The sequence below is a fragment of the Anolis sagrei genome, chromosome 8 (assembly GCF_037176765.1).
Source record: "Anolis sagrei isolate rAnoSag1 chromosome 8, rAnoSag1.mat, whole genome shotgun sequence".
NCBI lineage: Eukaryota > Metazoa > Chordata > Lepidosauria > Squamata > Dactyloidae > Anolis > Anolis sagrei.
This window is the reverse complement of record NC_090028.1, coordinates 4,048,780-4,074,727: the sequence shown is the minus strand read 5'-3', so window position 1 is coordinate 4,074,727 and position 25,948 is coordinate 4,048,780. Positions and strand designations below refer to the sequence as shown.

The 25,948-nt window shown below is 43.1% G+C and overlaps 1 protein-coding gene across 1 annotated transcript in view; it reads left to right on the top strand.

Annotated features, from left to right (window-relative positions):
* PDPR (pyruvate dehydrogenase phosphatase regulatory subunit) overlaps nucleotides 1-25,948 on the top strand; it is a 63,310-nt gene that overhangs the window by 25,785 nt on the left and 11,577 nt on the right. The window contains exons 9-18 of the mRNA XM_067470968.1: nucleotides 1,851-1,968; nucleotides 3,206-3,355; nucleotides 5,984-6,176; nucleotides 9,426-9,550; nucleotides 11,491-11,646; nucleotides 11,730-11,863; nucleotides 15,246-15,394; nucleotides 19,046-19,158; nucleotides 22,305-22,399; nucleotides 23,935-24,024. Of these exons, the coding sequence (XP_067327069.1) occupies nucleotides 1,851-1,968; nucleotides 3,206-3,355; nucleotides 5,984-6,176; nucleotides 9,426-9,550; nucleotides 11,491-11,646; nucleotides 11,730-11,863; nucleotides 15,246-15,394; nucleotides 19,046-19,158; nucleotides 22,305-22,399; nucleotides 23,935-24,024 (1,323 nt within the window). The remainder of the gene's footprint in view (nucleotides 1-1,850; nucleotides 1,969-3,205; nucleotides 3,356-5,983; nucleotides 6,177-9,425; nucleotides 9,551-11,490; nucleotides 11,647-11,729; nucleotides 11,864-15,245; nucleotides 15,395-19,045; nucleotides 19,159-22,304; nucleotides 22,400-23,934; nucleotides 24,025-25,948) is intronic.

Genomic DNA, 25,948 nt, shown 5'->3' with positions numbered 1-25,948 from the left:
ATTGTTATGTAATTGATTTTATATTGCTGTTTTATATTGTTTTGATATTGTTGGCATTGAATTGTTGCCTGTGTTAGCCGCCCTGAGTCCCCCCTCGGGGGTGAGAAGGGCGGGGTAGAAATGGTGTAAATAAATAAATAGCCAAAACAGAGTCTTAAGTGCAAAGGCAGAGTTTCCAAAGTCCAGAGGCAAATAACATGAAGTATAATCCACAAGCATGGCAGCATGACAAAGTCCCCAGAAACCAAGATCATAACCCAAAGAGCCAAAGCTTTCCCCAAAAGCCGAGGCAATTCCAGAGAAGTTAACAGGGTGTAAGCAAAGTTGCACTGACGAACGATTGACTTCAATCAGATCTTAAAATATGTTTCCCTAACATGAAAGCATTGCGTTGACCTCAAACTTCCCGTTTGTTGGCAAGCCGAGCACTTCGGCGTACCCTTAATTGCAAATGGTCCTCCCTAAGCAAATATCCATTACCTTCAAGGCCGGATAACTCATTATCCTGGGACTGGTCACCCTGGGAACCGAGAGGCACTGAACTCCCAGATGGAGTGGCCGACTCCTCCACCTGCAGCTGTGAAGCTTCACTTAAATCATGACCTTCATCTAAAACAACATTCCTTTCCCTGGGAAACAGAAATGCCATCTCTTCTTCAGAATCAACACTGTCTGCCTCAACAACAGGGCCATGTTCAGAAATCTGGAACCCATCCTCGTCCTGAGGAAACTCAGGCTCAGAAAGCTCAGGCTCAAACTGAGCCACAACAACTATGAACTAAGTCCTTAGAAGATTCCATTGGAGAAAAAGCATCAGTATCAGGGTCATTGTTACCAGCGAAAGCTGACTGCTCCTGCTTCTGATTTATAGCCCTGAATTCCCCACGCAGAAGGTAGTAGGGCGTCTCCCAATTAGCTCAGCGTTTCTAGCAGCTATTCTAGCTGAATGCCGTCTCTGTTCTGTCTCTTTTCGTCTCTCCAGAAATGTGGTCACTTTCAAACCCTCATCATCTGATTCTTCTTCTCCCTCCAATTCCTGGGCACTTCCCTGCTCCCCTTCCTCCTCTGAAAATGAGGAATCCCGAACAGCCTGCTTAACAGTTTACCAGCTGCTAGGAATTGTGGGAGTAGTCCAAAACACCTGGAGGGAGGGCCTAAATTTTCCCATGCCTGGTTTAAGTGGTCAGCTGTGTCAGGGTGAAATCCACCTACTGCTCAGGGGGCACTGACCTTCCTGAGGTGGTAGGGTGTCTCCCAATTAGCTCAGTGTTTCTAGCAGCTATTCTAGCTGTCCGCCGTCTCTGCTCTGTCTCCTTTCGTCTCTCCAGAAATGTGGTCACTTTCAAACCCTCATCATCTGATTCTTCTTCTCCCTCCAATTCCTGAGCACTTCCCTGCTCCCCTTCCTCCTCTGAAAATGAGGAATCCCGAACAGCCTGCTTAACAGTTTACCGGCTGCTAGGAATTGTGGGAGTTGGAGTCCAAAACACCTGGAGGGAGGGCCTAAGTTTGCCCATGCCTGGTTTAAGTGGTCAGCTGTGTCAGGGTGAAATCCACCTACTGCTTAGGGGGCACTGAGCTTCCTGAGGTGGTAGGGTGTCTCCCAATTAGCTCAGCGTTTCTAGCAGCTATTCTAGCTGAACGCCGTCTGTGCTCTGTCTCTTTTCGTCTGTGTGGGCACTTTCATCGTCTGATTCTTCTTCTCCCTCCAATTCCTGAGCACTTCCCTGCTCCCCTTCCTCCTCTGAACATGAGGAATCCCGAACAGCCTGCTTAACAGTTTACTGGCTGCTAGGAATCGTGGGAGTTGGAGTTCCCACACTGACCTTCCTAATTTGCTTTGCTTCCAGTGGGCTTATGAGTTGGGCCTTTCCAACGAGGGACCGGTCACCATCCCGCTGCACGCCTGCGAGCACTTCTACCTCCTCACGCGACCCTTGAAGACCCCGCTGGACAGCAGCACACCAAGTGAGAAGCCTTCCTTTCCCTCTCGCTTCCTCCTCCTTGCACTTCAAACATTTCCAGAGCCTCTTAAAAATTCCATTAAAATTATTTTTTAAATTCCATTTAAAAATTAGTCAAAAGCTTTACTACAGTCCAAAGACACAATTAAATTCCATTTAAAAATTCTATTAATTTTTTTTCAATTCCATTTTAAAATGAGTCAAAAACTTTACTACAGTCCAAAGACACGATTAAATTCCATTTAAAAATTCCATTAATTTTGTAAAATTCCATTTAAAAATGAGTCAAAAACTTGTCCAAAGACACGATTAAATTCCATTTAAAATTCCATTTAATTTTTTTGAAAAATTCTATTTAAAAATGAATCAAAAACTTTACTACGGTCCAAAGACACAATTAAATTCCATTTTAAAATTCCATAATTTTTTTTTAATTCCATTTAAAAATGAGTAAAAAAAACACTTTACTACGGTCCAAAGACACAATTAAATTCCATTTAAAAATTCCATTAATTTTTTAAAAAAATGCAATTTAATAATGAGTAAAAAAAACTTTACTACTGTCCAAAGACACAATTAAATTCCATTTAAAAATTTCATTAATTTTTTAAAAAAATGCAATTTAATAATGAGTAAAAAAAACTTTACTATGGTTCAAAGACACAATTAAATTTCATTTAAAAATTCCATTAATTTTTTAAATTCCATTTAAAAATGAGTCAAAAACTTGTCCAAAGACATGATTAAATTCCATTTTAAAATTCTATTACTTTTTTAAAACTCCATTTAATAATGAGTCAAAAACTTTACTACGATCCAAAGACACAATTAAATTCCATTTTAAAATTCCATTTAATTTTTTAAAAAACATTCCATTTAAAAATGAGTCAAAAACTTTACTACGGTCCAAAGACACAATTAAATTCCATTTAAAAATTCCATTTAATAATGAGTAAAAAAAACTTTACTATGGTTGAAAGACACAATTAAATTCCATTTAAAAATTCCATTAATTCTTTAAAAAATTCCATTTAATAATAAGTCAAAAACTTTACTACGATCCAAAGATGCAATTAAATTCCATTTTAAAATTCCATTTAATTTTTTTTTAATTCTATTTAAAAATGATTCTTCCCAGAACCTTGAAGCAAGCGGGGCTTCTTCTGTGGAGCTTTCTGGCTTGAAAGAGGTGGCCAACCATCTCTGCCCTCGCCAACCCTTCTCCCGCTTTGCCTCCGCAGCCATCGTGGACCCCGACGGGAGGATCTACATCCGCGGCTGGCAGGGCGGCATCCTCTCGGGCGGCTTCGAGAAGAACCCCAAGCCCATTTTCACCGAGGGACGGAACCAGCTGGAGATACAGACCCTGCAGGAGGATTGGGATCACTTTGGTAGGTTGGCCCCATCCTCACAATAGTCCCCTCTTACAAGAGATGCCTAAATGTTGGTGTTAAGAAAGCACTCCATAATTTGTGGAGAGATTCTGAGTAGTGTTGTTTCCCTGTTCACATAGTCCCTACATCGTTTCATACCAGGATTAGATTATTACTTAAACTGACCATTGCAAGGTATGGTCAGATGCGAATTGCCTGTATTTACATTATTATTTTTATTTATTTATTTATTTATTGTTCGAACTTCTATGCCGCCACTCCCCCGGGGCTCGGAGCGGCTTACAAGAACAGGCTAAAATCTAACACAATTTAAAAACAATTTAAAACAATTTAAAAACAGCAATATCAAAAATCAAAGGCCTGTCGAAACAGATATGTCTGACATGCCCTGCGGAAAGCTGATAAGTCCCGCAAGGCACGGACTTCAGGTGGCAGAGTATTCCAGAGTGATGGTGCCACTGCTGTGAAGGCTCTGCGTCTGATTTCTGTTAGACATTGGGGACTTCCAATAGATCTTGGTCCTCAGAGCGGAGGGATGGGAGGGGGTGAGGCGGTCCCTCAGGTACATCTGCCCCAGACCATGCAAGGCCTTCAAGGTGAGTACCATCCCTTTGAATGTGATCCAGTGCTCAATGGGTAACCAATGCAGCTGGAGTAAGATTGGTGTGATGTGGCATCTCATCGGAATTCCCACAAGAAGCTGAGCAGCTGCATTTTGTACCAACTTGAGCTTCCGGATCACCGACAGAGGAAGGCCAATGTAGAGGGCGTTACAGTAGTCCAGTCTTGAGATGACCGTGGCCTGGATCACCATAGCGAGGTCGTCCCTGGACAGGGAGGGGGCCAGACGTCTAGCCTGCCGCAGGTGAAAGAAGGCGATTCTGCTCACGGCGGAGACCTGGGCCTCCATCGTCAGCAGAGGGTCCAAAAGGACTCCCAGACTCTTGACCAATGATGATGGGCGTAGTGCCTTGCCATCCAGGGTGGGCAGCTGGACATCCCCACTGCCCGGTTGACCCAGCCATAGGATCTCCGTCTTTGCTGGATTCACCCTCAACCTGCTGGCACGCAGCCATCCAGTCACGGCCTCGAGGCACTGATGGAAACAATCGGGTACAGAGTCCGGTCGGCCTTCCATCTTCAGCACCAGCTGAGTGTCATCGGTGTACTGGTCACACTCCAGCCCAAAACACTTGCAAGGATCGCTCTTCATTTCAGGAAAGCAATTTCCTGCAGGCCAGCTTGAGTCGATGCTGGATAAATGTAGTTTCTGTATAGAAACATGAGAGTTGTAGTTTTGCAAGGCCTCCCCAAACTCAGTGCTATAGAAACATGGGAGTTGTAGTTTTGCAGGGCCTCACCAAACTCAATGCTATAGAAACATGGGAGTTGTAGTTTTGCAGGGCCTCACCAAACTCAATGCTATAGAAACATGGGAGTTATCATTTTTGCAAAGCCTCCCCAAACTCAATGCTATAGAAACATGGGAGTTCTAGTTTTCCAAAGCCCCCCCAAACTCAGTGCTATAGAAACATGGGAGTTGTAGTTTTGCAGGGCCTCCTCAAACTCAATGCTATCGAAACATGGGAGTTATCATTTTTGCAAAGCCTCCCCAAACTCAATGCTATAGAAATATGGGAGTTCTAGTTTTCCAAAGCCCCCCCAAACTCAGTGCTATAGAAACATGGGAGTTGTAGTTTTGCAAGGCCTCCCCAATCTCAATGCTATAGAATCATGGGAGTTGTAGTTTTTGGAAATTCTCCCCAAACTCAGTGCTATAGCATCATGGAAGTCGTTTTGCCAGGCGTCCCCAAACTCAGTGCTATAGAAACATGGGAGTTGTAGTTTTGTAAGGCCTCCCCAAACTCAATGCTATAGAATCATGGAAGTCGTTTTGCAAGGCCTCCCCAAACTTAGTGCTAGAGAAACGTGGGAGTTGTAGTTTTGCAAGGCCTCCCCAAACTCAATGCTATAGAAACATGGGAGTTGTAGTTTTTGCAAGTTCTCCCCAAACTCATGCTATAGAATCATGGAAGTCGTTTTGCCAGACATCCCCAAACGCAGTGCTATAGAAACATGGGAGTTGTAGTTTTTGCAAGGCCTCCCCAAACTCAATGCTATAGAATCATGGAAGTCATTTTGCCAGGCCTCCCCAAACTCAGTGCTACAGAAACATGGGAGTTGTAGTTTTTGTAAGGCCTTCCCCAAACTCAATGCTTTAGAAACATGGGAGTTGTAGTTTTTGTAAGGCCTTCCCCAAACTCAGTGCTATAGAAACATGGGAGTTGTAGTTTTTGCAAGGCCTCCCCAAACTCGATGCTATAGAATCATGGAAGTCATTTTGCCAGGCCTCCCCAAACTCAGTGCTATAGAAACATGGGAGTTGTAGTTTTTGTAAGGCCTTCCCCAAACTCAATGCTTTAGAAACATGGGAGTTGTAGTTTTGCAAGGCCTCCCCAATCTCAATGCTGTATAGAAACGTGAGAGTTGTAGTTTTGCAAGGCCTCCCCAACCTGCAAACCAATGCAACGGAATCAGGGAAGTCGTAGTTTTGCAAGGCCTCCCCCGACTCAAGTCTATAGAAACACGGGAGTTGTTTTGCTCTCGCTTGCTTTGGTTTTGCAGAGCCCCTCCTGAGCGCCCTTCTGCGGCGGATGCCGGGCTTGGAAGCCCTGGAGATCGTGCAGCTGGTGAATTGCCCAGAGTCCTTCACGCCAGACATGCGGTGCATCATGGGGGAGTCGCCCAACGTGCAGGGCTACTTCGTCCTGGCGGGCATGAACTCGGCCGGGACGTCCTTTGGCGGAGGAGCAGGCAAGTAAGTGGCCTCCCCACGCACCCAATGGCAGCCGCCATGGCTGGGGGTTCACATTTATTTCTTTATTTAAGACAAGTGTTTATTTATTTTAAACAAGAAATACAGGGGAAGAAGCGTGTACTCGCACTTCATTATTTATTTATTTATTGTGTCACAAATGAATTGAGTGGACGCTGCAGTCTCGAGATGACCCAATCCAAGATCAGTGTCTCTCTGATTGCCGCAGGCTGCATTGCTCAGGCTCATAGGGTGCTTCTGTGTTGATTTGCTATCAGCCTTGGCTGGACTGGGCTGTGGCTTATTTTTTCCAGAAGCCTCCCTGGAGGCTGGCAGGCTGTGTTTGCCCACTTTTGTAGGCATGTCATCGCCGTGCATGGGAGTTATCGGTGGGCTGATGACCAGGTCACGGAAAACCCTCATTGGGACTATTTGGAATTTGAGCAAGAAGAGCTTCATCTTCATCAGCATAGATGGTAGTATTGATTGCTCAAAGGTAATTCCGATGTTCTTGTCTGCAGAGACTTGGGGTAGCCATTTCACTTTAGTCAGGTCCACACTTTGGGGGGGTATGTGTAATAACTGGCCCAGCGATGTTCTGATAGTTCTGTATGACCCTTGTTTATGTTATTGTGGGCAATTCGCAGCCTTATCTGGTTTGCTTGCAGAATTCTATTACACTTAGTGGAAGTAAATGAGTAGCCTCTATCTACTTTTGTGTAGGGCTTTTCGTCCTTTGTATTTGCCTCCCTTCTAGGCCCCATACCGTCCGTTTGAGCTGGTTGAACTGTGCTTCCCTTTGGGGCCTCATTCTTCTGAGCAAAAGCGTCAAAAGAAAGCTTTAACTGCTCAATTTGCTTTGTTATATTTTTAAATCTTTCGAAGATATATGCCACTGTTTTGGCAGTCAGTAAACACGCACTGGTGGGGTTTGTCTGTTTTAACTCAGCGGTTAATGAGCTTGTTCCAGGAGTGTCTCCTCCACACAGCCCCAAGGATACTTCTTCCTGGGATATTACTGAGTTGTTACTGGAGTTTGTATTTTCTTTATCCAAGGGTAAGCAACTGTTATCGGTAGGTAATGAATACAGTTCTGGCGTACTCACGTTTCCCACAAGGTCATCTATCTTTAGTTGCTTGGAAGGTTTGTGTTGTTTAAGTGTCTCCGGGCTCGATCTAATTCGTTTCTTTTTGTTCCTTTTATTGCCCATTGTAGAGGCAGAGGCAGAGATAAGTTGGGAGGTTGTAGTAAAATAAATAAAATAAGAACTTTAAAACTTTAAACCATAAAAACAACAAGGATACCGGAGCTCAGCTAAACACGTCTGATTACACCGGCAGCTCAGGGCTTAGTTGTGAGTTTTCCGGGCTGTAGAATTGAGTGTACATGTATTATTTTATTTTATTTTACTCTATTATTATTACATTTATTATTTATTTATATTTATTTATTTAGAGGTTTTATGTACCGGTCTTCTCAACCTCAGAAGAGGGACCCAGGCTGGTTTACAACATGTATTCATATACAGTAATATAAAACAGTACAGTATTTATTTATTTATCGTGTCATCCGCAAACAGAAAACAGTACAGTGCATCATCATTATACATTAAAACATAAAATACAGTAAAATACATCATCACATTTTATTATTTATTATTTATTCCTTTATTTAATTGTTTATTATTATTTTACCTTGTTATTGTTATTATTACATTTCCATTGTTTTACTCTATTATTATTATTACATGTATCATTTTACTCTATTATTATATTTATTATTTTACTTTATTATTGTTATTATTACATTTCTATTATTTACTCTATTACTATTATTATTACATGTATTATTTTATTCTATTATTATTACATTTATCATTTTACTCTATTATTACATTTATTATTTACTTTAATATTGTTATTACATTTCCATTATTTTAGTCTGTTATTATTATTACATGTATTAATTTACTCTATTATTATTACATTTATTATTATTACATTTATTATTGTTTTTATTACATTTACATTATTTTAGTCTGTTATTATTATTACATGTATTATTTTACTCTATTATGATTACATTTATCATTTTACTCTATTATTACATTTATTACTTTACTTTATTATTGTTATTACATTTCCGTTATTTTACTCTACTAGTATTATTACATGTATTATTTTACTCTTATTATTACGTTTATTATTTTACTTTATTATTGTTATTATTACATTTCCATTGTTTTACTCTATTATTATTATTATTACATGTATGATTTTACTCTATTGTTATTACATTTCTGTTATTTTACTCTATTATTATTATTGCATGTATTAATTTACTCTATTATTATTACATTTATTATTTTACTTTATTATTGTTATTATTACATTTCTATTATTTTACTCCATTATTATTATTACATGTATTATTTTGCTCTAGTATTATTACATTTATCATTTTACTCTATTATTACATTTATTATTTTACTTTATTATTGTTATTAATACATTTCCATTATTTTACTCTATTATTATGATTACATTTATCATTTTACTCTATTGTTACATTTATTACTTTACTTTATTATTGTTATTACATTTCTGTTATTTTACTCTATTATTATTATTGTATTATTTTACTCTATTATTATTACATTAATTATTTTACTCTATTATTGTTATTACATTTCCATTATTTTACTCTATTATTATTATTACATGTATTATTTTGCTCTAGTATTATTACATTTATCATTTTACTTTTTTATTGTTATTATTACATTTCCATTATTTTACTGTTATTATTATTACATGTATTATTTTACTGTATTATTATTACATTAATTATTTTACTCTATTATTGTTATTACAGTTCCATTATTTTACGCTATTATTATTATTACATGTATTATTTTGCTCTAGTATTATTACATTTATCATTTTACTCTATTATTACATTTATCATTTTACTTTATTATTGTTATTAATACATTTCCATTATTTTACTCTATTATTGTTATTATTACAACAACAACAGCATAAAATAATAAAGAACTGACTCGAGTATAAGCCAAGGGGGACGTTTTCAGCCTCAAAAAAGGGCTGAAAAACTAGGCTTATACTTGTTTTTCTATACTTGTTGGCTTACTCACCTCTCTGTCTTTCTGTCCGTGTCTCTCTCGCCCTCCATGCAACCTGTGTTGGCACCCTTTGATCTCCCGTCCCTTTTCTGTCTTCCTCGGTGGGCAGGTTCCTGGCCGAATGGATGGTCCACGGCTATCCTTCGGACAACGTCTGGCCCTTGGACCTCAAGCGCTTTGGTGCCCTCCAGGGCAGCCGCACCTTCCTCCGCCATCGCGTCATGGAGGTCATGCGTAAGTCGGGATCGGCTTGTGGGGGAAGAGGGCGGCCCATTCCGAAGGGCTGAAGCTTGCTCAGGCTTGGCATAGACCAGTAATGGGCAACCTTTTATTTATTTATTTGGGGTGCTTCTACCCTGCCCTTCTCAACCTCCTAGGGAAGTGTTTCTCAACCCGGGGGTCGGGACCCCTGAGGGGGTCATGAGGGGGTGTCAAAGGGGTCGCCAAAGACCATCAGAAAACATAGTATTTTCTGTTGGTCATTGGGATTCTGTGTGCCAAGTTTGGTTCAATTCCATCATTGGTGGAGTTCAGAATGCTCTTCGATTGTAGGTGAACTATAAATCCCAACAAGTACAACTCCCAAATGTCAAGGTCTTTTTTCCCCAAACTCCACCAGTGTTCACATTTGGGCATATTGAGTATTTGTGCCAAGTTTGGCCCAGATCCATCGTTGCATGAATCCATAGCACTCCTCTGGATATAGGTGAACTATAACTCCCAAACTCAAGGTCAATGCCCACCAAACCCTTCCAGTGTTTTCTGTTGGTCATGGGAGTTCTGCGTGCCAAGTTCAGTTTAAAACCATCGCTGGTGGAGTTCAGAATGCTCTTTGATTATAAGTGAACTATAAATCCCAGCAACTACAACTCCCAAATTACGAAATCAATCCTCCCCCCAACCTCACTAGCATTCACATTTGGGCATATTGGGTATTTGTGCTCAATTTAATCCAGTGAATGAAAATACATCCTGCATATCTGATATTTACATTATGATTTATAACAGTAGTAAAATGACAGGTATCAAGTAGCAACGAAAACAATATTATGGTTGGGGGTCACCACAACATAGGGAACGGCATTAAGGGGTCACGGCATTCGCAAGGTTGAGAACCACTGCCCTAGGGGGGACTCAGGGTGGCTTACAAAAGGCACAATTCGATGCCTAACAATTCACAAAATACAATACAATATACAATACACAAATTACCATATAATATCACAGTATTAACTAATTAAAACAATCAACAGTATACTAGCATCAATAAAAACATCTTATGGTCAATGTTCACCAAATCCAAGTCCGTAAACTATTTAGCATTGTCATTGTCCTTTCCTACTCTGGTCATTATTGATTGTCTTTGTCCATCTGCCAGCTTACCTGAAGTCCTGGTCCCACATCCAGGTCTTTAGCTTCCTTCTGAAGGAGATGAGGGATGTTAACGTCCTAATTTCCCCGGGGAGCGCATTCCACAGGCAAGGGGCCACCACTGAGAAGGCCCTGTCCCTCGTCCCCACCAGTCTCGCTTGTGATAAAGGTGGGGCCGAGAGCTGGGCCCCCTCAGCAGATCTTAGACTCCGAGGTGGGACGTAGAAGGAGATACGTTCGGACAGGTACGCTGGGCCAGAGCCGTAAAGGGTTTTGTAGGTCAAAACCAGCACTTTGAATTGTGCTCGGAACTGGATCGGCAGCCAGTGGAGCTGACATAGCAGGGGGTGGTATGCTCCCTGTATGACGCTCCGGTGAGTAATCTATCCGCCGCCCGTTGGACTAATTGAAGTTTAGAGCTTGGTGTGTCAAAATTTGCCAAAAACCTGAGCATAACTTGGGTGGGGTGTCAACTTCGAGAAAAAAAACAACATAATTTTGCAATATTTATAGTCTTAAGTAAGAAAAATGTATATTCCATGCTGAGTTATGGAGTGAACAATTCTCAAACATGCAGATGTTAAATTTGTAGAGCCTTTTACAAATTTAAGGATGGAATTAGATTGGCTCTTATAAGGTGTATTTCTCTGTATGCATGTGGCTGCGTGTCATCAAAAATAGCCATACGTGTCAGTGCTGACACGCATGTCATAGGTTCACCATCACGGGCATAGACCAAAGAAAGAGGCCGAGATGTGCAAAGCTTTCTGAAAATGTCCTGCTTTGATGCTTTCCCCCTCCAGCCCTGATCTATGACCTCAAGGTGCCCCGGTGGGACTTCCAGACCGGGAGGCAGCTGCGCACTTCGCCCCTCTACGACCGCCTGGACGCCCAGGGAGCCCGATGGATGGAGAAGCACGGCTTCGAGAGGGCAAAGTACTTTGTGCCGCCCGGGAGAGGTGAGGTGGGATTTCCTGTGGGCTGAGAAAGCTGAGCGGCCACCCCTCCCCTTCCTCAAGGCTTGTCCTTCCCTCCCCTTTAGATCTGCTGGCCCTGGACGCCAGCAAGACCTTCTACAAGCCGGACTGGTTTGACATTGTGGGGGAAGAGGTCAAGTGCTGCAAGGAGGCCGTCTGCGTCATCGACATGTCCTCCTTCACCAAGTTCGAAATAAGCGTAAGCATGAGAGCATCCTAGAGTTGGGAGGAACTCCAAGGGCCACCCAATGCAACCCCCTTCTGCCATTGAGGAAGGCACAATCCAATCCCTCCTGACAGATGACCATAGAATCTTAGGATTACAGGCAGTTCCCAAGTTAGGAACAAGATGGGTTCTGTAGGTTTGTTCTTAAGTTGAATTTGTTTGTAAGTTGGAGCAGGTACATTATTATTATTATTATTATTATTATTATTATTATTATTATTATTACTAGCTTAGGTCCCCAGCGTTGCCTGGGTTATTAGTAGAAGTCATTTTTTTTATTTTACAAAATGCATAAGGTTGTGGGTGAACTACAACTCCCATCATGTCCCAACATGTATAAACTCCCACATATATAAACACAAACACACATATATAACCCACCTTGTCTTCTGTGCTATGCTAATAATATAATATAATGTAATATAATATACTGTATATACATATAATATTTATAATATTATAATGTAATGCAATACAATACTAATACTAATAATAATATATTGTAATTATATATTTATATTACATGTAATATTACTAATAATATTACAATATAATGGTATAGTACAATGTAGTAATAGTTAATACTGATAGTGTACTATGATAATAATATAATATATTGTATGTATGTGTGTATATCTATCTATCTATTAGGCTTGGGCGGTTTCGTTCGTTAATTTTGTAATTCGTTATTAAATCATATTTAAATTAGCTTACGATCCAATATTGAGCCATGCAGGAATACTGTGAGGAGTAAATTAGATTCGAAACAATTTTTTCAATTTATTTCGTAATTATTTCGTAATTATTTTCGCATGTCTGGTGCAAGTTTTATAGTTGTTGTTTGTTTTATCACACCAACAGTCAACAAGAGAGGGAGAGGGAAGCTTCAGAAGTTCCCCCTGTCCCATTTGGAGGTTTTTTTAGCATATTGCGCAATCGCGTCCGCCATTAACGAATCGATTCGTAATTTTATGAAATTTCGTATATTTCGAAATATTTAAAAGGAAAATTTCGGAATTATAAAAAAAAAACGAAACGCAAGGGCCCCCTAAAAACAAAAGCCTACTATCTATCTATCTATCTATCTATCTATCTATCTATTGTATGTCAGAGTTTGGGGGGTGCGCAGCAGAAGGACTGCTAGATCAGCAGACACTGTGATGCGAAAAAAGGACTCTGCAGTCTTTCAGTTACAAAAGAAACTAAGTTTTACTAAGTACATCTAACACACGTCTTAACACAGCGAGCTACAAACAGGAACCTGGTGGAAAATCGAAAGTCTCTCTGCACATCTGCTTATCTCTCTTCACTCTGGCTGAGACGAGTGACTCCCTTCTGTTCCCAGCTAGAGCATACATTATCTCATTTCTCCCAAGGTTACTTAATCACAGCCTCATGGACATTCTGCATAGCATTTCTAACACACAGTAGACACCATCTTGGAATTACATAGAAACACATTTAAAACACACATATATCTAAATTAATCCTGACATTGTAAGCCGCACTGAGTCCCCTTCGGGGTGAGAATTATTATTATTATTATTATTATTATTAAACTTTATTTGTACCCCGCTAGCATCTCCCGAAGGATTCGATGCAGCTTACACAGGCCGAGGCCTCAACACACAACACAACAATACAATCTAAGCAAATCAAACAATTAAAAACAGAATAAAGCAAAATAAACAACAGGCACAATACACTAAACACAATAAAACTGGGCCGGGCCAGAGCAATGGGTACAAGATTAAAAGCGCTGATGTGACAGGAGGTGTATATAGATCTTCCAGGGCAAGTGCGAGGTGTGATGTGCAGCAATAATTGGTTCTGATAAAGTGCTTATGGGACTTGGTGGTGGAGATTTCCTAATCTGGGAAGGCGCATTGGAAAAGCCAGGTCTTCAAGTTCTTTCTGAAGACAGCCAATGTAGGGGCCTGTCTAAGGTCTTTGGGGAGGGTGTTCCAGAGTCGGGGAGCCACCACGGAAAAGGCCCTGTCCCGCGTCCCCACCAAGCGCGCTTGCGACGCCGGTGGGATCACGAGCAGGGCCTCTCCAGATGACCGAAGAGAACGCGTGGGTTCGTAGATGGAGATGCGGTCACGCAGGTAGGCTGGTCCCAAACCGTTCAGGGCTTTGTAGGTAAGAACCTGCACCTTAAATTGGGCTCGGAAGATAAACGGCAGCCAGTGGAGCTCCTTGAACAGGAGGGTTGACCTCTCTCTGTAAGGGGCCCCAGTTAGCATCCTGGCTGCTGATCGTTGGACCAGTTGGAGCTTCCGAGCCGTCTTCAAGGGCAGCCCCACGTAGAGCGCATTGCAGTAATCCAATCTGGAGGTGACCAAGGCATGGACCACTCCGGCCAGATCCGCCTTCGCGAGGTACGGTCGCAGTTGGCGCACGAGTCTCAGTTGTGCGAAAGCCCTCTCAGACACCGCCGACGCCTGAGCCTCAAGCGTGAGCGATGAGTCCAGGAGGACTCCCAAACTGCGGACCTGTGACTTCAGGGGGAGTGTAACCCCGTCCAGCACAGGTTGCCACCCTATATCCCGGTCAGGTTTACGATCGACCAGAAGGACCTCTGTCTTGTCGGGATTGATCTTCAGCCTGTTCCTCCTCATCCAGATAGACACAGCGGCCAGGCACTTGTCCAGCACCCGAGAGGCCTCCTTGGAATTAGGTGGAAAGGAGTAGTAGAGCTGTGTGCCATCTGCGTAGAGGTGGCACCTAGCTCCAAAACTCCGGATGACCTCTCCCAGCGGTTTCATGTAGATGTTAAAGAGCATGGGAGGCAGAATAGAGCCTTGCGGGACCCCACAGGTCAACGGCCAGGGGTCCGAGCAGGCGTCTCCCAGCTTCACCATCTGGGATCGACCCTCCAGGAAGGATCGGAGCCACGACATAACCGTGCCCCCGAGACCCATCCCAGAGAGTCGTCCCAGAAGGATACCGTGATCGATGGTATCGAAAGCCGCTGAGATGTCCAAGAGAACCAACAGAGTCACACTCCCCCTGTCCAGCTCTCTACTGGACATATAAATGTCGTAAATAAATATCATGCCAGGTTAAGCTCCTGAAACTCCATCGATACTTAGTTTGTCATGTTGGGCAAGTTTGCATCATTGGTGGGGTTCAGTGTGCTCTCTGGCTGCAGGATGAACTATAACTCCCATTATGGTGCCAAATTTGGTGCAGATCCATCATTGTTTGCATTCACAGTGCTCTTTGGATGTAGGGGAATTGTCCCATGCCTTGCTCTTGCCCTTTCCATGTTAGTGATGACAAGCCTTCATTGCAGGCTCTCCTGCTGGTGCCTGATCCTGGATCTGATCCTCTTCCCCAACCCTTCATTCAGTCCACAGGAGAGCAAGCCCTGGACGTCCTGCAGTACCTCTTCTCCAATGACTTGGATGTCCCGGTCGGACACATCGTGCACACAGGGATGCTCAACCACAACGGGGGGTACGAGAACGACTGCAGCATCGTCCGCGTCAATAAGCGCAGGTGAGGGGACAACACTGCGTTTGTTGTTTTTGGGCCTGGAAGGAGAGGCAGGAGAGGGACAGATACACCCAGAATCAGGAAGGGGAAGGGCCTGCCTCCAGTTTTGCAAATTTTGCTATCCATATTTTTCTGTAGCTTAGAAATATGTCCCTTTTCAGCCAGCTGTTTAATGTGTTGTTCCTGTTTCAATCTCTGGGCCAGCTCTTGGAATGGAAAACTACCAGTTCAAACAGAAGTTGAGACAAGGGGGAAGTTCAAAATGTGTAGTTTGTTTGTTTATTTATTGCGTGTCAAAGACATTGCATATAGATGTGTATATGCGTGTATGGCATGCGCAGCATTTTTCCGAATGAAGCAGAGAGTGTTTGAGAACCAGGACATCCGTAGGGAGACCAAGGTGCTTGTTTATAAAGCCACTGTCCTCCCAACCCTGCTTATATGCCTGTGAGACGTGGACTGTCTATGCATATGCTTGGGTATTTCAGTGTCAACATTGACACTGAAATTCAACACCGCCTGAGCTCTGCAAGTGCAGCATTTTCCCGAATGAAGCAGAGAGTGTTTGAGAACCAGGACATCTGTAGGGAGACCAAAGGGCTTGTTTATAAAGCTATTGTTCTCCCAACCCTGTGAGACATGGACTGTCTACAGACATCACATGCAACTCCTGGAACGATTCCATCAGCGCTGCCTCCGGAAAATCCTGCAAATCTCTTGAGAAGACAAGAGGACAAATGTCAGCGTGCTGGAAGAAGCAAAGACCACCAGCATTGAAGCGATGCTCCTCCGCCACCAACTCCGCTGGGCCGGCCACGTTGTCCGGATGCCCGACCACTGTCTCCCAAAGCAGTTGCTCTACTCCGAACTCAAGAACGGAAAACGGAACGTTGGTGGACAAGAAAAGAGATTGAAAGATGGGCTCAAAGCCAACCTTAAAAACTCTGGCATAGACACTGAGAACTGGGAAGCCCTGGCCCTTGAGTGCTCCAGCTGGAGGTCAGCTGTGACCAGCAGTGCTGCAGAATTTGAAGAGGCACAAATGGAGGGCGAAAGGGAGAAGCGTGCCAAGAGGAAGGCGCGTCAAGCCAACCCCGATCAAGACCGCCTTCCAACTGGAAAGCAATACCCTCACTGCGGAAGAAGATGCTCTCAGGGCTGTCTTGTCTGTTATTTTCTTTGTTTGCTCTGTGTTGCCTAAAAAGATACTACAAAGCTCATACTTTCAAGCCCATACTTCCCTAACTTGTGAAATCAGCTTCCAAGGGCCCCAAAAGCTCTCAGGGCTAGCTAGCTGTTTGTTATTTTGTTTGTTTGCTGTGCATTGCCTAAAAAGACACTACAAATCCCATACTTTCAAGTCTTGCATATTGTGCAACCGTGCCCGCCATTAACAAAGTGATTCAGAAGTTTGTGAAAGTTTCGTTTTTTTCCGAGAAATTCAGAATTCAGTTCCGAATCGAACTACCAGTGCCCCCTACATCCGAAACAAGTTTTGAATCAAATTTTTTTGATCAACCAAGTCTAATATATATCTATATAAATAAAAATGTAATGCTCGTTTGTGGGATTAACAGAACTCAAAAACCACTGGATGAATTGACACCAAATTTGGACACAAAACATCTGTCAGGCCAATGAGTGACCATCACTCAAAAAAATGATTTTGTCATTTGGGAGTTGTAGTTGCTGGGATTTATAGTTCACCGACAATCAAAGAGCATTCTGAACCCCACCAACAATAGAATTGGACCAAACTTGGCACACAGTTCTCCCAGGACCAACAGAAAATATTGGAACGGTTTGGTGGGCAGTGTCTTTTGGTTTTGGAGTTGTAGTTCACTTACATCCAGAGAGCACAGCATGATGGATCTGGACCAAACCTGGCACGAATACTCAATATGCCCAAATGTGAACACTGGTGGAGTTTGGGGAAAATAGAATCTTGACATTTGGGAGTTGTAATTGCTGGGATTTGTAGTTCACCTACAATCACAGAGCATTCTGAACCCCACCAATGATAGAATTGGGCCAAACCTCCCACACAAAACTCCCATGACCACCAGAGTGGGCCACAGCAACGCATGGCAGGGGATGGCTAGTGTATGTGTGTGTGTGAATATTTATATGTGTGTGTGTGTCAAAAGTATTGCATATATATACATATATATAGTGTCAAAAACATTGTATAGAATGTATTGTCGAAGGCTTTCATGGCTGGAATCACTGGGTTGTTGTAGGTTTTTCCGGGCTAAATGGCCATGTTCTCGAGGCATTTTCTCCTGACGTTTCGCCTACATCTATGGCAAGCATCCTCAGATGTAGCCACCAAGAAAATCCAACAAATGCTACGTTCAGCAAAGGACAAGAGGGATCCTCTCATTTCTGCAGGAGTCTACCGTATACATGCAGCTGTAGACAAGTCTACAGAGGGACCACCAAATGCAGCATTGCCCAAACACGCATCAAGGAACATGAAAGGCACTGCAGACTACTTCAACCAGAGAAGTCGGCCATAGCACAGCGCTGGATGAACCAACCTGGACACAGCATATTATTTGAGAACACAGAAGTGCTGGACCACTCTCACAACCACCATGTCAGACTACACAGAGAAGCCATTGAAATCCACAAGAAGCATGTGGACAATTTCAACAGAAAGGAGGAAACCATGAAAATGAACAAAATCTGGCTACCAGTATTAAAAAACTCTAAAATTACAGCAGCAAAACAGCAGAGAGGAAACAATGAGGCACATCTGATCACCTCTCAACAAAAGATTCCCCCAGGCACTGCCAAGCCATCAAATGCTAATGAAAGTGGTCAGTTGAAACATTCACACCTAGCTCCAGCAGACAAGAGTCCTTTGTCCCACCCTGGTCATTCCACAGATATATAACCCCCTTTTTTCCAAGTTCCAACAGACCTCACTACCTCTGAGAATGCTTGCATAGATGCAGGCGAAACGCCAGGAGAAAATGCCTCTAGAACATGGCCATATAGTCAAAAAACCTACAACAACCCATTGTATAGAATGTTGTAAAGCAATGCCTTTGGGTTGGAAAGATTAGCCATTTACAAGAAATGTTGCCTAGGGAATACCCAACTGTCTTGACTCAGTCTTCAAGGAGGCTCTTTCCATGTCTCCCAAAATACCTAGTGACAAGTAGGTGCAGCAGGGGAGAAAACCAAGGAAGGAAGAATCAGGAGCTGAGGAAAAGCAGCAGAAGAATACTGATAAGAGCTGGCACCAGAAGGGAACAAAGAAAAGATGATGCAGGAATAGAGGGAAATAGCCTGTTGTTGACATGCTCAAGATGTTGAGCTGCGTCTCAATTTTTTTCTGTTTTGCTTCACCCAGCAGGGTGTTTTGATCAAATAAACCTATTGAACGATCTCCTTGCCTCTAGTGTTCAATTGGATATAAGGATCCAGGAGGTTTTGGGACCCTAACCCTTCAAAACACCTGGAGGGTCAGAGTTTGCCCATGCCTCCTCTACTCCCTTCATTAAGCTGGGAATTCTCGCACAGGTTTTGGTTTAGCTTCTCTATTGACCTTATCTTGAATGTCCATTGCGTACTATCTCCCCCTCCCGCCATCCCATGTCTCCTAAGCTTTGCGATGAGTTGTGTCCCCTCTCGCTTGCCTTGCAGCTTCTTCATGATTTCCCCCACAGACCAGCAGGTCCATTGCTGGGCTTGGCTGAAGAAGCACATGCCTGAGGACAGCAGCCTGATCTTGGAGGATGTCACCTGGAAGTACACAGGTGAGATGAGGCGGGGGTGCCTGGGGCCCTTTCACTCTAGTGTGTTAGGATCCCATTTTAACTGACAGGTCTGTTGGAGTTCAGCCTGTGGTTGTGTCTTAATGATCAGGGTACTCTTGATGTTGGGAATGACAATGAGGATCATGTATCTGATGATGAGGTTGCTCTAGATGCAGAGAATGACAATGGGATTCCTGTTCAAAGTGTTTTTTTCTGATAAGAACGTTCCTGAAGCGTTTGGGGATGATGGTTTGTTCCCTGGGCCTGAATTGCTACCAGAGAGTTCCCATGACTTTGAGCCTGAGAGTAGCTCAGCACCTGGGCCAGCTGAAAAAAATTAATGAGCCAGTAGATAGAAGGCATGTTTTTAAGCAGTACAGGCAAACAGATCAATCTCTCTGGCGTTCTGCCAGACTGAGAGAGCGACTGATAACCAAGTCAAGACTGAAACGAAATCCGTTCCTGGCCGCTTGGGACAATGAGCAGATTAGGGGATAAAAGTGCCAAGTACAGAATCTGTAGCCAGACGAAGCAATGGTGGAGTTGAGTCAAGACATCTTTCCTGGTCCTTGGAAGCCTTGCCTTGGATAGATTTATGTGTTAAGTGCCTTTTTTGATACATTATTCAGGTTTTGGAGTTTTACCTTGGAAGTTTCTGTATTGGTTTTTCATGAACTCCGATGGACTATTTTCCTGGACTATTTGTTCCTACTTATCTTTCTACCTAATTGGATTTACCTATTTTTATGGTGTGCTTTTTACTGCGACTGCTTTTAAAATAGCTTCAGTAAACTGCTTGCATTTCTACTCAGCTGTGCGGTGTTTACAGCCAGAGGGCTTACCTGGCCTGGAGTGCAACAACTTGTAGGCATGCTTGTTTCTGACGCCAATCCTATGCTTTCCCTTTGTATGGCTGGCTATCTTTACCTGAAGTGGAAGGGGGGAATTTCACAGCACAAGGAATTGCCTGAAGCAAAAAAAATAGGGACTTAACATCTAGGGTGTTGTTATTGAAGCTTATACTGGGCATTTGTTACGCTAATGTAAATGACTTCTTTAGCTTGACTTGAGATCCTTTCTAAGCAGGAATACATTTCTTGCAATAACAACAACAATAACACCCCAAAGGGGACTCAGGGCAGATCACAGTACAAAAAGTGGGAGCTAGAAATAATACCATAGGAAAGCTGACTGGCACAACCTGGGGATCACAACTAGACACAGTGAAGACATCCGCCCTTGCGCTATGCTGCTCGGCTGCTGAGTACTCATACCCAGTGTGGAACACATCTCACCATGCTAAAAGAGTGGACGTGGCTCTTAATGAGACATGTTGCATTATCACGGGGTGTCTGCGCCCCACACCACTGGAGAAATTACACTGCTTAGCCGGTATTTCACCACCTGACATCCGCCGGGAAGTAGCAGCCAATAGTGAAAGGACCAAGGCAGAGACATCTCCAGCTCATCCCTTGTTTGGGTATCAGCCAGCACATCAACAACTTAAATCAAGAAATAGTTTTCCAAGATCTACAGAGTCACTCAGCAAGCGAGAATCCAAAAGTGGCAGGCTCAAACCCAGAGCCTCAATCAATGGCTGATACTAATTGAGAGACTCCCCCCTGGGCACAAAGAAAACTGTGCAACTTGGAAGGCACTGAACAGACTGCGCTCTGGCACCACGAGATGCAGAACCAACCTTAAGAAATGGGGCCATGCAAACTACAGACCACCTCCTGCAATGCAGCCTAAGCCCTGCTACATGCACAATGGAGGACCTTCTTGCAGCAACACCAGAGGCACTCCAAGTGGCCAGATACTGGTCAAAGGACATTAATCAACTATCAAGCTTGCAAACTTTGTGTTTTGTTTGTTTGTTTGTTTGTTTGTTAAAAATGCAATACAACTGTTTGGTTTGCTCCTGACACGATAAATAAATAAAATACAGTACATATGCTCAGCAAGCATTCAATGCTGCTTTGTATAGACAGTACACAGACAGACAGAACAGGAGGTGGTTTGTTTCAGCTGTTTTTGGTGCCATGGAAGGTTGGGCTTGAGTCCAGAGGGTGTTGTTGCTCTATCCTCTATGACAAGCCGTTAGGACTTCCTCCTTCCTTTTGGTCCCCCTGCATTTTCTGATTTTTTTTCTTTATGGCGTCGTGAAACACCTCCCGCACTTTTTAGTGGTACCTAATTTCTCTAATTACAACTAAACCTGTTTTCAAATTGCTTAGGTAAACAATGAGATAGGGCGGCAGTTGGCAGCTCATGCCAACCTGGGGCTTCGAACTTGCAACCTTTTGGTTGATAGATCTTATAATTGCTGATGATTTACCCGCTGTGCTAAACCTCCGTTGAGCTGAGTCTTGTTGAGCGGAGAAAAGGGAAGAAGTTCGGAGAGAGAGGCCTCCTTGCATGCGATCTTTTTCTGCAGATTTCTGTTTAAGGAGCTCCATTGGCTGCCATTTATTTTCCGGTCCCAATTCAAGGTGCAGGTTCTTACCTACAAAGCCCTGAACGGTTTGGGACCCGCCTACCTGCATGACCGCTTTTCTGTATACGAACCCACGCTATCTCTTCAATCATCTGGAGAGGCCCTGCTCTCGTTCCCACCTCCTTCGCAGGCACGATTGGTGGGGACGAGGGAGAGGGCCTTCTCTGTGGTGGCCCCCCACTGTGGAACTCGCTCCCCAAGTATATCAGACAAGCCCCCACATTGGCAGTCTTTAGGAGGAGCCTGAAAACGTGGCTGTTCCATTGTGTCTTCCCTGAATAAAGGAAACAATTCCCTCCAAAATATCCTGAGAAACACTTCAATTACCCGTTGGGTTGTTCTCTACTTTTCGTTTAAAACCCTCCTACTAGAGACATCCTCTGTTCATGTCCAGCATTTATTTTTAAAGTTTTAACTATTACATCTGGCCCGACCATAGGTTTTTAAATCCTTGTGTGATAGTGTCTGTGAGTTATATTAATTGTATTGCTTATTTTGCTTATTCCCTGTTGTTTTTATTGATGTGTTGTTGGGCTTGGCCTCATGTAAGCCGCTCCGAGTCCCTTGGGGAGATGGTGCCGGGGTATAAATAAAGATTATTATTATTATTATTATTATTATTATTATTATTATTATCTTCTCTCCGCAGCCTTGAACCTGATCGGCCCCCGTGCGGTGGACGTCCTCTCCGAGCTCTCCTATGCGCCCATGACGCCGGACCATTTTCCCTCCCTCTTTTGCAAGGTATGGGACTCCTCCATTGGTTGGGGAACCTGGCTTGATTCTCATCCAGGAGCAGCAGCCACTTTCAGGGCCGGAAAAGAGTATTTGTTTAGAGTTTGGTCCAGATCCATCATGGTTTGAGTCCGCAGTGATCTCTGGATGTAGGTGAACTACAACTCCAAAACCAAAGGACACTGCCCACCAAACCCTTCCAGTTTTTTTTGCTGGTCATGGGAGAACTGTGTGCCAAGTTTGATTCAATTCCATCGTTGGTGGGGTTCAGAATGCTCTTTGATTGTAAGTGAACTATCAATCCCAGCAACTACAACTCCCAAATGACAAAATCAATTTTTTGAGTGAAGGACATACATTGGGTTGTTAGGAGTCTTGTGTCCAAATTTGGTGTCAATTCGTCCAGTGGTTTTTGAGTTCTGTTAATCCCACAAACTAACATTACATTTTTATTTATATAGAGTATCTGTACCCTCCACATGTTGCTGTGGCCAACCTTCCCTCTCTTTCTATCCTTCTTTCTCTCCTCCCTCCCTCCCTCCCTCCCTCTTTCCTTCCTTCCTTCCTTCCTTCCTTCCTTCCTTCCTTCCTTTCTTCCTTCCCTCTTTTTCTTTCCCTTCTTCTTCCTTCCTTTTCCTTTTCTCGCTTCCTTTGCTCTTTGGTTCCATCATTCCTTGTCTCTTTCCTTCCTTCCTTTCCTCCCTCTTTCTCTCTTTTGTTCCTTCTTCCATCCCATTTTCACTTTTTTATTTCATTCTCTCCCTCCTTCTCTCCTTCCTTCCTTCTCTACCCTTCTTTCTTTCTCCTTCCCTCCTTCTTTCCCTCCTTTCCCTTTTTCTCTCCCTCCTCCTCTCCCTTCCTTCTCTACCCTTCTTTCTTTCTCTCCTTCCCTCCTTCTTTCCCTCTTTTCCCTTTTTCTCTCCCTCCTCCTCTCCCTTCCTTCTCTACCCTTCTTTCTTTCTCTCCTTCCCTCCTTCTTTCTCCCCCTCTTTCTCTCCCTCCTCCTCTCCTTCCTTCCTTCTCTACCCTTCTTTCTTTCCTTATCTCCTTCCCTCCTTCCTTCTCTACCCTTCTCTCCTTCCTTCTCTATCCTTCTTTCCTTCCTTCCCTGTTTCTCTCCTTCCTTCCTTCTCTACCTTTCTTTCCTTCTTCCTCTCCTTCCCCTTCTTTCTCTCCTTTCCTTTCTTCTCTCCCTCCTTCCTTCTCTACCCTTCTTTCTTTCCTTCTTTCACTCCCTCCTTCTCTCTTTCTGTGTATGTGTTTTGTGTATATGCATATATGTGTATGTGTATATGTTTTGTGCATGCGTTGTAATGTTTTGGGGTTTTTTTGCTTTTGAAGTCCCTTCTGCTGTGTTTTTCAGTGTGTTTATGAGTAATGATCACTCATTGGCCTGAGAGGTGTCTTGTGTCCAAATTTGCTGTCAATTCGCCCAGTGGTTTTTGAGTTCTGTTAATCCCACAAACAAACATTGCATTTTTATTTATATAGAATTAAAGAGACAATAAAGTCACCCTATTCTCTCTTGGGCCTTGTTTCCGCAGGAGATGAGCGTGGGCTACGCCAACGGCATCCGCGTCATGAGCATGACCCACACCGGGGAGCCTGGCTTCATGCTCTACATTCCCATTGAGGTGAGAGGCGCTTGCACGCTTGTTGTTGACATAAAAGCATTCATATATAATTCAGAATCAGTGCAAAAGGTGTAGCTGGTTGGTTAGAATAAACACAGAAGGTTGTGTGTGGATTTGAAATCCTGTTGCAATGAAGGGAGGCAACAAACCAAGACCAAAGGAGCTGCAAAAGCGTTTATCCTCAAAACCGGTGGGTTTTGCATTAAGGCTCAGTTTGCAAGGAGGAAAAAAAATTATTTATTTGTTTGTTTGTTTGTTTGTTTACTATATTTATATACCGCCCCTCTCAGCCCAGAGGCGACTCAGTGTCGACTTCTTCCGCGACGGCTTCAGAAAACTTAGCACTGGGACTGTGGCACAGCTGGCTGGGAGTCAGCTAGTCGACTCCCTCTGACCGAACGGTCACGAGTTTGAAGCCAGCTCAGGTCGAAGTGAGCTTCCGAGCAATTTGTGTAGCTTGCTGTCAATCTTTGCAGCCTGAAAGACAGTTGCATCTGTCAAGTAGGAAATTTAGGTACCACTTATGCGGGGAGGCAAATTTAACTAATTTATGAGGCCATAAAAATCTCCAGCAAGCATGCAAAGAATGAGGAAGTACTCCATCAGTGTCACAAATGGACAGTGAAGCGACAGCTCCCCTGGTGGCCAAAATACCCTCAAGGAAAGCTGGAATGGTAAATGGCCTCTGTGTGTCTGTGTTGTGGCTCAGCTGGAGCCTCAGGCAGAAGATGATGAGATTCAGATTCATGAAGATGTTCCTGTTGTTTTTAAGAAGAATCTGAAGAGGTTCAGTTTCCCATGGCAAGGAATGTTTCAGATGATGTTTCTGATGTTAGTGAAACTAGCCGGGTGCAGATTGAGGAGGATGGCTCCCAGCCTGATGATTCTCAGGCGGAGAATGAGCTATCCGACCTTGAGAGCTATGAAGATCTAGATAGGAAGGATCGCTTACAATTCAGAGTTCGCTGCAGTGCGAGGCTTGCTAACAAGAGGGAGGTTAGGGGTCAATGGAATACATTCATCCTGGGAAAGTATATTAAACGGGGTGTTTGAAGGCAAATCTTTGTTAGTGCAACTTCTGCAAACAACCTGGTAACTTCTTTGGATTGCCTGGCCTTTTGGCCAATGTTCTTGGTTTCCTGGGACTCTGTCTTGCTGTCATGGAATCTTGTTTGATCGATGTCTTTGGATTATGCTTCATGCTGTTTGCTATTGAACTTTTGGAACTTTACCTTTGCATTTAAGACTTTTCTTTTCTTCTGTAAACTACAAAACCTTCAGCCTTGGTGTGGTTTGGTGTTTGGAGCAAGGTGACTACTCTGAGCTGCGACAGTCTGTCTGTATATGTTGCGTGTCTATGGCATTAAATGTTTGCCATGTATGTGTACATTGTAATCCGCCCTGAGTCCCCTGTGGGGTGAGAAGGGCGGAATAGAAATACTGTAAAGAAATAAATAGATAAAACTTGTTCATCGTTGGCAGAAATGTATCCAATTTTCTGGTGATTATGTGGAAAGGTGAATAGTGGTAGTTAAAGAGCACATTCTAAGGATTATTTCTGCATTTGATTGATTGATTGATTGATTTATTATGTATGTGTGTATGTATTTATTTATTTATTAAAATACTAGCCGTCAACTGCCACGCATTGCTGTGGCCCAGTTTGTTGATCTGGAAAATAAAGTGATGAGAAAGTGTTGGTTTCTAATATATGTAATTTCTTTCTGCTTGTGGATAAACAGTATTTCTTGTTGTTTCTTTGTCAGTGCTGATGTGGAGATTGTCTGGTTTGCCTACTCTGGAACATGCAACATATAATTGCCCTTCTTCAGGGGTCCCTTTCAAATCTATGATACTGTATCTGTGTGTGTGTGTGTGTGTGTGTGTGTGTGTGAATCATATCTATATATGTCTATGGCTAGAT